A 13,836-nucleotide genomic window follows, 5' to 3' on the forward strand; every position below is an offset into this window, starting at 1 on the left:
TGGTGCAGTGGTTGAGAGTCCGCCAGCTGATGCAGAGGACGTGGGTTCGTGCCCCAGTCTGGGAGGATCCCACATGCCGCAGAGCGGCTGGGCCTGTGAGCCATGGCCGCTGAGCCTGTGCATCCGGAGCCTGTACTCCGCAACGGGAGAGGCCACAGCAAGTGAGAGGCCCGCATACCACAAAAAAAAAAAAAAAAAAAAAAAAAAAGAACTGAGGACAGTCTCACAGACCTCTGGGACAACATTAAACACACCAACATTCGAATTATAGGGGTCCCAGAAGAAGAAGAGAAAAAGAAAGAGACTGAGAAAATATTTGAAGAGATTATAGTTGAAAACTTCCCTAATATGGGAAAGGAAATAGTCAATCAACTCCAGGAAGCACAGCGAGTCCCACACAGGATAATCCAAGGAGAAACACGCCAAGACACATACTACTCAAACTATCAAAAATTAAAAACAAAGAAAAAATATTAAAAGAAGCAAGGGAAAAGCAACAAATAACCTACAAGGGATCCCCAAAAGGTTAACAGCTGATTTCTCAGTGGAAACTCTGCAAGCCAGAAGGGTGTGGGAGGACATATTTAAAGTGATGAAAGGGAAAAACCTAAAACCAAGATTACTCTGCCCATCAAGGATCTCATTCAGATTTGACGGAGAAATCAAAACCTTTACAGGCAAGCAAAAGCTAACAGAATCCAGCACCACCAAACCAGCTTCACAACAAATGCTAAAGGAACTTCTCTAGGCAGGAAACACAAGAGAAGGAAAAGACCTACAATAATAAACTCAAAACAATAAGAAAATGGTAACAGGAACATACATATTGATAATTATCATAAATGTAAATGGATTAAATGCTCCAACCGAAAGACACAGACTGGCTGTATGGATACAAAAACAACACCTGTATATATGCTGTCTACAAGAGACCCACTTCAGACCTAGGGACACATACAGACTGAAAGTGAGGGGATGGAAAAAGATATTCCATGCAAATGGAAATCAAAAGAAAGCTGGAGTAGCAATTCTCATATCAGACAAAATAGACTTTAAAATAAAGAATGTTACAAGAGACGAAGAAGGACACTACACAATGATCAAGGGATCAATCCAAGAAGAAGATATAACAATTGTAAATATTTATGCACCCAACATAGTATCACCTCAACACAAAAGGCAAATGCTAACAGCCATAAAAAGGGAAATCGACAGTAACACCATCATAGTAGGGGACTTAAACACCCCACTTTCACCAATGGACAGACCATCCAACACGAAAATAAATAAGGAAACACAAGCTTTAAATGATACGCTAAACAAGATGGACTTAATTGATATTTATAGGACATTCCATCCAAAAACAACAGAACACACTTTCTTCTCAAGTGCTCATGGAACATTCTCCAGGACAGATCATATGTTGGGTCACAAATGAAGCCTTGGTAAGTTTAAGAAAATTGAAATCGTATCAAGTATCGTTTCCGACCACAGTGCTATGAGACTAGATATCAATTACAGGAAAAACTCTGCAAAAAATACAAACACATGGAGGCTAAACAATACACTACTAAATAACCAAGAGATCACTGAAGAAATCAAAGAGGAAGTCAAAATAAACCTAGAAACAAATGACAGTGAAAACACAACGACCCGAAACCTATGGGATACAGCAAAAGCAGTTCTAAGAAGGAAGTTTATAGCAAAACAATCCCACCTCAAGAAAGAAGAAACATCTTAAATAAACAACCTAACCTTACACCTAAAGCAATTAGAGAAAGAAGAACAAAAAAACCCCAAAGTTAGCAGTAGGAAAGAAATCATAAAGATCATATCAGAAATAAATGAAAAAGAAATGAAGGAAACGATAGCAAACGTCAATAAAACTAAAAGCTGGTTCTTTGACAAGATAAACAAAACTGGTAAACTATTAGTCAGACTCATCAAGAAAAAAACAGAGAAGACTCAAATCAATAGAATTAGAAATGAAAAAGGAGAAGTAACAACTGACACTGCAGAAATACAAAGGATCATGAGAGGTTACTACAAGCAACTCTATGCCAATAAAATGGACAACCTGGAAGAAATGGACAAATTCTTAGAAAAACACAACCTTCCAAGACTGAACCAGCCAGAAAAAGAAAATATAAACAGACCAATCACAAGCACTGAAATTGAAACTGTGATTTAAAATCTTCCAACAAACCAAAGCCCGGGACCAGATGGCTTCACAGGCGAATTCTATCAAACATTTAGAGATGAGCTAACACCTATCCTTCTCAAACTCTTCCAAAAAATTTCAGATGGAGGAACTCTCCCAAACACATTCTATGAGGCCACCATCACCCTGATACCAAAACTAGACAAACATGTCACAAAAAGAGAAAACTACAGGCCAATAACACTGATGAACATAGATGCAAAAATCCTCAACAATATACTAGCAAACAGAATCCAACAGCACAGTAAAAGGATCATACACCATGATCAAGTGGGGTTTATCCCAGGAATGCAAGGATTCTTCAATATACGCAAATCAATCAACGTGATACACCATATTAACAAATTGAAGGAGAAAAACCATATGATCATCTCAGTACATGCAGAAAAAGCTTTTGACAAAATTCAACACCCATTTATGATAAAAACCCTGCAGAAAGTGGGCATAGAGGGAACTTACCTCAACATAATAAAGGCCATACATGACAAACCCACAGCCAACACTGTTCTCAATGGTGAAAAATTGAAACCATTTCCACTAAGATCAGGAACAAGACAAGGTTGCCCACTCTCACCACTATTATTCAACATAGTTTTGGAAGTTTTAGCCACAGCTATCTGAGAAGAAAAAGAAATAAAAGGAATCCAGACTGGAAAAGAAGAAGTAAAACTGTCACTGTTTGCAGCTGACATGATACTATACATAGAGAATCCTAAAGATGCTACCAGAAAACTACTAGAGCTAATGAATGAATTTCATAGAGTAGCAGGATACAAAATGAATGCACAGAAATCTCTTGCATTCCAATACACTAAAGATGAAAAATCTGAAAGAGAAATTAAGGAAAGACTCCCCTTTACCACTACAACGAAAAGAATAAAATACCATGGAATAAACCGACCTAAGGAGACGAAAGACCTGTATGCAGAAGACTATAAGACACTCATGAAAGAAATTAAAGATGATACAAACAGATGGAGAGATACACCATGTTCTTGGATTGGAAGAATCAACATTGTGAAAAGGACTATACTACCCAAAGCAATCTACAGATTCAATGCAATGCCTATCAAACTACCAATGGCATTTTTCACAGAACTGGAACAAAAAATTTCACAATCTGTGTGGAAACACAAAAGACCCCAAATGGCCAAAGCAATCTTGAGAAAGAAAAATGGAACTGGAGGAATTGGGCTCCCTGACTTCAGACTATACTACACAACTACAGTAATCAAGACAGTATGGTACTGGCACAGAAACAGAAATATAGATCAATGGAACAGGATAGAAAGCCCAGAGATAAACCCATGCACATATGGTCACCTTATCTTTGATAAAGGAGGAAAGAATATACAAGGGAGAAAAGACAGCCTCTTCAATAAGTGGTGCTGGGAAAACTGGACAGGTACATGTAAAAGAATGAAGTTAGAACACCACCTAACACCATACACAAAAATAAACTCAAAATGGATTAAAGACCTAAATGTAAGAATAGACACTATAAAACTCTCAGAGGAAAACATAGGCAGAACAGTCTATGACATAAATCACAGCAAGATCCTTTTTGACCCACCTCCTAGAGAAATGCAAATAAAAATAGACAAATGGGACCTAATGAAACTTCAAAGCTTTTGCACAGCAAAGAAAACCATAAGCAAGAAGAAAAGATAGCCCTCAGAATGGGAGAAAATATTTGCAAACGTAGCAACTGACAAAGGATTAATCTCCAAAATTTACAAGCAGCTCATGCAGCTCAGTATCAAAAAAGCAAGCAACCCAATCCAAAAATGGACAGTAGACCTAAACAGACATTTCGCCAAAGAAGATACACAGATTGCCAACAAACGCATGAAAGGATGCTCAACATCACTAAGCATTAGAGAAATGCAAATCAAAACTACAATGAGGTATCACCTCACACCAGTCAGAACAGCCATCATCAAAAAATCTAGAAACAATAAATGCTGGAGAGGGTGTGGAGAAAAGGGAACTCTCCTGCACTGTTGGTGGGAATGTAAATTGATACAGCCACTGTGGAGAGCAGTATGGAGGTTCCTTAAAAAACTAAAAATAAAAAAAATAAAAAAAATAAAAAACTAAAAATAGAACTACCATACGACCCAGCAATCCCACTACTGGGCATATACCCTGAGAAAACCATAATTCAAAAAGAGTCATGTACCACAATGTTCATTGCAGCTCTATTTACAATAGCCAGGACATGGAAGCAACCTAAGTGTCTACTGACAGATGAATGGATAAAGAAGATGTGGAAAAATATACAATGGAATATTACTCAGCCATAAAAAGATACGAAATTGAGTTATGTGTAGTGAGGTGGATGGACCTAGAGTCTTCCATACAGAGTGAAGTAAGTCAGAAAGAGAAAAACAAATACCATATGCTAACACATATATATGGAATCTAAAAAAAAAAAAAAAATGTTCTGATGAACCTAGGGGCAGGACAGCAATAAAGACGCATACATAGAGAACAGACTGAGCATATGTGGAGGGGGAAGGGTAAGTTGGGACAAAGTGACAGAGTGGCATGGACATATATACACTACTAAATGTAAAATAGCTAGTGGGGGGCTTCCCTGGTGGCGCAGTGGTTGAGAGTCCGCCTGCCGATGCAGGGGACACGGGTTCGTGCCCCGGTCCAGGAAGATCCCATATGCCGCAGAGCGGCTAGGTCCGTGAGCCACGGCCGCTGAGCCTGTGCATCCGGAGCCTGTGTTCCGCAACGGGAGAGGCCACAACAGTGAGAGGCCCACGTACCACAAAAAAAAAAAAAAAAAAAAAAAAAAAAAAAAGCTAGTGGGAAGCAGCCATATAGCATAGGGAGATCAGCTTGGTGCTTTGTGACCACCTAGAGGGGTGGGATAAGGAGGGTGGGAGGGAGACATAAGAGGGAGGTGATATGGGGATACGTGTATACGTACAGCTGATTCACTCTGTTATACAGCAGAAACTAACACACCATTGTAAAGCAATTATACTCCAATAAAGATGTTAAAAAAAGAAAAACCTTCAAGAAGGATTCGTCAGTATGGAACAATGAGAACCCCTAAACATTGAGAGTGGGAATGCAAAATGGCATGGCTACTTTGCAAAACAGTTTGGCAGTGTCCCGTAAAGTTAAACACAGGCTTACTATATGACACAGTAATCCCATTCCTAAGACAGACGGAAACATACTGAGACCTGGGAATGAAGGCTGTATGTTTATAACAACCTTATAATCACCAAAAACTGGAAGAAATCCATCATCAGGTGAATGAATAAACAAATGGTGGTACTTCTATACGATGGATTATGACTAAGCAATGAAAGGGAATGAAGTACTGATATATGCAACAACAAGGCTGCATTTCAAAAGACTTGCTAAGTGAAAGAAGCCAGATACACAAAAAAATTAAATACTTTATAACTTCAATGATAAGAATTTCTGGAAAAGGCAAAACTACAGGGAGACAAATCAGATCAGCCATTGCCAGGGTCTTAGGGTGTGGAGAGGGAACAGACCATAGGGAGATGAGGGAACTTTTCAGGGGCATGAAAATATTCTGTAAAGATTGCAGTGGTGGTTGCATGATGGCATATGCTTGTCAAAATTGGTCAAACTATACACTTAAAAGATGGATTTTCTGTAAACCTGACCAAAACAACATTTATTATTTACAGCAGGAATGAATTTGGTTTCCAATTTTAAAATGAAACATATTCTCCCATATCCTGCATCTATTTTCTTAAAAGAAAAAGTGTGTTGGGTAGGGATAGTAATACATTAAGAGTTATAATAGGTAATTGAAAAAGACATTTGGAGGAGAGACTAAATCACTGGCATTTTTACTGAGGACTATGTCTTCAGAGAAATTGTTTAGAAGTGAAAACAATTCTGGTTGTCATAAAGTTCTCTCTGTTCAGGCTCTTCCCAAAACTGTTTCAAATAAATCCTAAAGCAGACAACATCAGAGCCAAGAGCAATAATAGTTATGTTCACAGCAGAGGATCTTCGCTTCCTTTTACCAGCCAGGTTTCTCAGTATTCAATTTGACTGTCCTCAACAGAAATATTTCATCTGGGCATGGCAGTTTTCTCATCTCAACTTCTCCAGAGTCAAGTAACCAAAATAGACATGGTGAAAGCCCAGTCCCACAGAGTATCACTGTCATCAAAACATGGAGAATAAGACAATCCACTCCAAGTTCCTACCATGAAACCTGGTTGTTAGAACTTCAAGAAGCCCTGGTTATAACAGCGTAATTATAACTTCACGCAAGAAATGCATTTCAGTTCTAACACATGGCCTTTTCAAAAGCCTAAAAAGCATTATAAAACTATAGTGCAATTCAACTTCCTCATTTTACAAATGAGCGAAATGAGATCCAGAAAGGTCAACTTACTTAACCGCCGTTATTAAGCTAGTTAGAAGTGGGGCTAGAACCAGGTCCTAGAAAACCCATTCAATAGGACAGTGCTCTTTCAAATGAAATTGGAACTAAATTTTATGTTACGATTGTTTTCTCTACCAGGCTTGAATAATAGGTGATATAATTTTCATGTTGTCTACTCAACAATATATAGCTCCGTTAAGAATTTTAAAAACTTGTGACAAGGTCATCATGTCTTATACGGAAGCAGAACTACAAGGGAATCAAGGAATGTTTCATATTAAGTTAGTAACTGCTGAAAAAGGTCTCCTTTCTTTCCATTCTCTATATAATTGATTTTAGCCCCTCTCTGCTGTGCTCAAGTGAGAACTTATACGCCAGATACTAAGATACACATTTCTGACATCAAAGTATGATCCATATTATGTTAACCAAGCATTTAAAGAAGATGCCATGTAAACTCCTTTCTTCCGTCTGCTGCCATCTGAAGAAAAGTTATCATCTGACCAGTGTTGCTTTGCCATTTTAAACTTCTGGTAAATTCACCCAGAGGAGCAAATGAGAGGCCTCCATTTTTATGACAAGTCTCCATTTTTATGACAGCAAGAAATATTGCTGATCATGTGGAAATAGCAACTCCAAATCAATAGAAAATTGCCCTCTACATTCATCAGGAGGAACAGGGCACTGAGGAGAGCCAGCGTCTGTGACGGGTTAAAGCTGATGAAGACTCTGGGACAGGAACAAGTGTAGAAAAGGGGCAGAAGGGCCTGTGCTGTTGACTGCCCAAAGGTCAACTGACGGCTGTCCTCATCTTGTTACATTTCACTCCTTCTAACAATGTAGATAAAATGTTCTTTTAATGTACCAGACAGATACGGAGGTAGAAGGGACTACGTGGGCAGAACACTGAAGGGCATATTACCTTCTTCAACACACACGTCTACGCCAGATGCCTACAGCTTCCAAATGGGCAGTGGAAAATGAACCCCAGGATTCTATAAAGTCTCTGAGAGCTGATAACGTGAACAGCAACCAGTGAACGAGGCGGGAAAACCAGCTCCATGTACATCTCTTTGAAGTTCAGCAAGCAGCAGACTGCACTTCAGCATAGCAATCAACTGTGAGAGGAGAAATCCCCTTACCGTAAGCAAAGAAATAGCTTCAAGGCAGCAGATAACAGTGCAGGGAGAGAAGGTCAAAACAGGTGCAGAGAAATTCTGGAGGTAGAGAGTGCAAGCCTGGATTCCATCTGGGTGATTTTTAACTATCTTAGTCAATTAGGAGTGACAAAGCTTAATTGTTCCCTTTACTGAAATTTACACTGCATCGTGTAAACACACACACACACACACGCGCGCACACACACACACACACACACACACGCCTGGAACTTTTCAAGGCTGCAGGGAAACAATGATTGATTCCTGATGCTTTGGGTGTGATGTGGTTTGCTAACTGCGTATCTTTTATAAAACATGTCTGCTTGATGGTGAGAGTACCAGGTTGATGCTAATTCAAAGCTTCAAATATACTGCAGCATAGAGCTGCCACATGATAAACACGTGTGTTATTATTGCTAGTATCACTACCCAATCATTAATTTCATCTGATTTGACTCATGCCTTTGCACGATAACGTACTATTAACAACTATGAAGTCTGGCTGTCCAGAATTTAGACGAACTTTCCCTTCATTTATAGCTAAACTATAAATGTGTTGTTTGGCTCATATATGTACATACGGCTTCTCCATCTGGAGTCTACATTTTTTGAGGAGACATACTATGTTCTATCTTATTGTGCACACGATAAAAGCAGTTGATTGTCCTATATGAACAGCAGCTTTCAGTAATAGCCTACACATTGATTAGATTGTTTCCAAAGGGACCAACTCAAATACTTGTGCAAATCATGCATGCTTTGCATGAAATCAACTCTGCAGAGTCGCTTATTTCTTCAGAAGTCTGTTTTTTAGAAATCATTGTTACCCCACCTCAATACACCCCACCTGGTTGGAGACATTGTCCCTGGAATCTAACTGATGCACAAACGTTTCATTCACTCAAGGTGGAGTAATGAAGCTGGGGGTTCAAACACTAATTATCCTTACATACACAGCCTCAGTTCGCCCCAGTGACCTTGGCTGGCTCGACAATCACACTTCAAAATGGTTAAAGGGAGGATAAAGACAGTTACGGAATACAGGGGGGATCACAAAGTGAATCCCACATAAAATATGCCCAGCCATGTATACTACACAGACAATGGGTTAAACAATCCTTATGACATCTGGAAAGCACCTTTGATTTATATCACTAAATAATAAGAGAAGGAAGGAGCAGCCTGAATGATACCAACACCTGCCTTTCAGTACCACCTTACTGCATCTGTCTTGATTCATACCTTCATCTATGGGGAAGGCTTCATTTGAAAGTATCCTTTTTCTTCTCTGTATTTACATTAAAGAAGGTAAATGGTCTAAATTAAGTTTGTTATGGCTGCCTGAATCACCCTCAGCGAAGACAATTTCTGATTTATGAGCTTAGAGCTAATTATGTAACCTCTAGTCACATTTTTTTTAATTGCCCAAAGTTTGGACCACTGCTGATCATTATATCCTAATCAGAGGTCAGGAGGAGGAAGGGCTTATGGATGAAGGTTTGGTGATGACATACAAGAGAAGTACTCATTTCAACACTTTCATAGATTTTTATCACCTACGTGATCCCGTTACTCATTACCACAGGTGATCACAAATGCTCAGTTTTGCCTAGTGCGTTTAAGCCGCCAAGCCCATCACCTAACTGAAACTGCATAAAATCAAGCCTCAGAGTAATTCTGAATCGCTCATTCTGACACCTGAATTCTACTTCACACATATACCTAATTGCCCCAGCTTCTAACTTCATTATTCATTTTCCCCTTCAATGCCTCGCATCAGCCCTGAATCTGAGACTCAGAATCTCCTTGACTACTGTTTAGATGCTCCCATGGCTACAGTACAATCAAACATACCAGAAAAATACCTTACCCAGCTCAGCCCAGGCCTCAGCATCTCATGCCTCTGTGCCCTAGGTTCATAAAAGAGGTATTGGAAAAATACAACACGTGTATATTTACATGTCCCCATGAACTTGAAGTATAGTGCTTAACTTGAGAACCTTTAGCACTGGAGTTCTTCCTGCTTTACTTGTTTTCACTTAGGCATAGACCCAGAATTCCTAAAATATATAGTGTGAAATTACTTAACTTCATAGACGTAAGTGACATAGCAGAAGCAGTAATACTTTTACGAATTAATCCTAATTTGCACTATCGTGGACCACTGTCTATTATACCCTTTAATGCCACCTCTGGAGGGGCCTATGAGATGCATTCTACTATGAGTTTATTGCCAAAGATAATGTTTCTCTCTTTAGGGAGTAGTAGCCTTTGTCTACGAGATTAGAATTACATATCCTCTTGTGTTTTCCTTTTAATCTTGTCTGCCATGAATCTTAGAGCTAAATTAAATGTTCACTCTCAGAAAGCATGCTGGGCTGTGTAAGTATGATTACTCACCACGTTCCCCTTTCATGGTCTTTATTTTCCGTTTTCATTTTAACAGTCTTACCGTAAAACTACCTTTTCTTGCAAATCACTTCGCACCCTTTGAAAAGGTAGGCTATTACATTACTCTAAAAAGTAAACTCATCCCATGAACAACACTCAAAGTATGCCTACATTACATCTCAGATATCATCATGTACAAAAGGAACTTGTCAACCCAGGAAAAGAAGGAGAAAATTATGACTATGAAAGTTTTAAATTTAATGCAATTATTTGGATTATAGAACTTATTTACATGAGCATTTAGATACTGACCATGTCCAAGGGTGACATGCTCTAGACAAGCTCTGTAATACTGAGAATTTTACAAAGACTTAGATTATAGTAACAGGATTGTTTGAATAAGCCTAACTAGAAACATCTTACAAACCAAAGTTTAAAAGGTAAAAGGCCATCAGCAATGGTTTAGTGGGTCTACTTAAATTATCGTGTAATTATCTTCTCTGTTACATATGCTTTCTCCCCCCATATTTTGCTGATTTACATTAGTTGTCTGGCTATAACTGGACTTGAACTTTCAATGTCAATGAAACTTACTAAGAAAACTGATTACGTTGTGGCAAAAAATCTTCACAAAGGCAGTATGTAAAACCACCCACTATTTGTTTTACAAATAATTATCTTCTTTCAGCCTAGAATGTAGCCTCGGCTCTTGTGCAACTCAAATCTGTATGGGGTTGTCATGTGATTTATAGCAGATGACCAGGCGTCGTATGAAAGCAATTTACTGTGCCGGGTGCCTCACGCCCTGTAAATCAATAGCTTGAGTACAGAGACATCTCAATTAAGACAGTACAAGGGTAGCAAGATCTGCACCTTCCTTTCTTGTATCATTAAAATGGCAAGTATCGGGCTTCCCTGGTGGCACAGTGGTTGAGAGTCCGCCTGCTGATGCAGGGGACACGGGTTCGTGTCCCGGTCCGGTTAGATCCCACATGCCGCGGAGTGGCTGGGCCTGTGAGCCATGGCCGCCGCTGAGCCTGCGCGTCCGGAGCCTGTGCTCCGCAACGGGAGAGGCCACGATGGTGAGAGGCCCGTGTACCGCAAAAAAAAAAAGAACCAAAAAAATGGCAAGTATTACAAAATGGCACTTGTTTTAAAGTTGCTTCGGAGAGTGGGGAAGAGCTATTATTTCAAGTTTGGAGACATAAAGTGAGATTTGCCATCGAATAGAATGAAAAACTGAGCACAAGGTTGTATAAGTAATAGCCTGGGAGGGGTGGAACATGCATTTGTTAAAGTATTGACTGGTGCATTTCTACAGCACCTGTATTATCGTGGGCTCCAAGAGTTGAACAGGGTGTTAAATTATGACTCTGAAACCGAAGAGTCATCCATCCTTCCTACCCTGTTCTTCCAAGATGCCTTTAAACCAAAATTCCAAACATTCGTGGTATGAGCCTCCATGAGATAAATCATCCAAAGGCTCAACTTTGCTCTCTCCCTGCAACACACCTAAAAATGATGCTGTCAATATAAAAGCCTCATCAATGAGGAAGCACAATTATCCATCACCAATCATATCCAAATCCCAGTGGTAAATGAAAGATAAGACCCACCCCGTTTGCTGAAGAAAATTTTAGGGCAACGTCTCAAACTGGATTCTGCCTGGGATAACCTCATGAGGGAGAAAAGAACCAAAAATTATTTTCCTGGTTTTGCAAATGGTGAAGTGAAACATGAAAATAAAAGCAAACTGTTCCTCATAGGGTGCCCGTATCTGGTCCCAGGACTGTAACTGCACAAGTCTGTGTTTTTTCCATGAAAATGAAGAGATTTTAAATAATAGGTTGAATCTTTACCTGGCCCCATATATATATATATATATAATTTATTTATTTATTTATTTTTGGGTGCTTTGGGTCTTCATTGCAGCGTGCGGGCTTTCTCTAGTTGTGGTGAGAGGGAGCTACTCTTCCTTGCGGTGTGCGGGCTCCTCATTGCGGTGGCTTCTCTTGTTGCGGAGTGGGCTCTAGGCACATGGGCTTCAGTAGTTGTGGCTCGCGGGCTCAGTAGTTGTGGCTCGTGGGCTCTAGAGCGCAGGCTCAGTAGTTGTGGCTCACAGGCTCTAGAGCGCAGGCTCAGTAGTTGTGGAGCACGGGCTCAGTTGCTCCGCAGCATGTGGGATCTTCCTAGACCAGGGATTGAACCTGTGTCCCTACATTGGCAGGTGGATTCTTAATCCCTGTGCCACCAGGGAAGTTCTTGGCCCCCTATTAACTGTAATTGAAAGCTGAAAGATTCTTACTGTGCTGGAATTAAATCAAAAAAGAGCTACTTTTCCAGAATCCTTTCAAATTCAAGTTATGTCTTTTTAAAGGAAAGAAACTCATTGATTTTGATTTTTTTTTTTTTTTTTTACAGATTCTAAATATTTACTCTAAATAAGGAGTAAATAAGGAGTAAGAGCTTACTGGATGATTCACATTCTTTCTACCTGAAAATAGGATTATAAGGACCAGTAAAACTGCATTCTCCTGGCTGGCCTTTCACAGATCATGCCAAAAGGCCACACAACCACCACATCTCACTGAAAGATACTTTGGAAAGCCACTGGGGAAGAAAAGACAACCAGCTTCAATAAAGCCAAGACTGAGGTGCAAGCGGAAAGTTCCAGAAAATTGGTCCAAATGCAATCGGATGGTTTGGCTAGAAGAGAAGGTCTAAATTGCTGGTCATTAGCTCCTCAAATGCAACACAAGCTTACACAATGGAAACTCAAGCAAAGGTGTAATTGGCGCAGGGAGAGATGCACATCCTGAAACAAGATGCTCCACGCAGAACAATACCTGGAGAACTGCTGCTGCAGGCCACGCATCTGAATTCTGTTCCTCTCAGACTCCAGTGTCACCTCCTGCAAGCGCTTCTCACTCTGAAGACGTAAGTGTCTCTCCTCTTCCAATTCATGTATCAGCTTCTCATGCTAGAAAAGGCACACAAGGGATGACTTTTAAGAAACTGTTTCTTAAATATTATAAGAAAATAATTACCAGGCACTGTTGGTTACTAAGTGTTAACTTGGACTTCATATATTAATTTCATCCTCATTACAACCTCATCAAGTACATTCTATTATTAATCTCTTATTATCTAGGAAACCAAGGATCAGAGACCTTGAAGTAATCTGTCATTAAAAAAACAGAAGGTAACAGATTTTCAATCCTGGCTGATTTGACTCTAATGTATGAATGATTTCCACTAAACCAGGTGGCTTCTTATGCAGAGATGAAGATCCATGACTGAATAATACTAGCAGGTGAATAAGAATTCAAGTAATAATGATAAGTCCATTAGTGCCTGTTCAGGATTATTTCATCTTTTCAATCTCTGGTAAATGCTTTAAAGAGAACACTACTGATTTTTGTAGAAGGACCAGGAACTTCCACTTAATTATACCATGAAGCTGATGAGAATAAGGTTAAAGAATTAGTTTTGTATTTGCCCAATTAGGTTTTCCCAGACAGAAATTGGTTAAGCCACCCTCTCTATGTGTAGTCCTAGAAAGCGAGCTCCTCACACATGGGCATCATAGATTAAAAGGGGGACTGGATGACCCAGAATAGATGGTTCTTCAAAAACGCACTCCAGGAACTGGTAAAAAGCACACA

At 39.6% G+C, this 13,836-nt stretch overlaps 1 protein-coding gene across 7 annotated transcripts in view; it reads right to left on the reverse strand.

Annotated features, from left to right (window-relative positions):
* Positions 1–13,836, reverse strand: part of NCKAP5 (NCK associated protein 5) — a 1,039,671-nt gene that overhangs the window by 472,793 nt on the left and 553,042 nt on the right. For all 7 annotated transcript variants that reach the window (XM_033440354.2, XM_033440356.2, XM_033440353.2 and 4 more), the window contains one exon: positions 13,018–13,151. In XM_033440354.2, coding sequence (XP_033296245.1) covers positions 13,018–13,151 — 134 coding nt within the window. The remainder of the gene's footprint in view (positions 1–13,017; positions 13,152–13,836) is intronic.

Source organism: Orcinus orca, chromosome 7 (genome assembly GCF_937001465.1).
Source record: "Orcinus orca chromosome 7, mOrcOrc1.1, whole genome shotgun sequence".
NCBI classification, from domain to species: Eukaryota; Metazoa; Chordata; class Mammalia; order Artiodactyla; family Delphinidae; genus Orcinus; species Orcinus orca.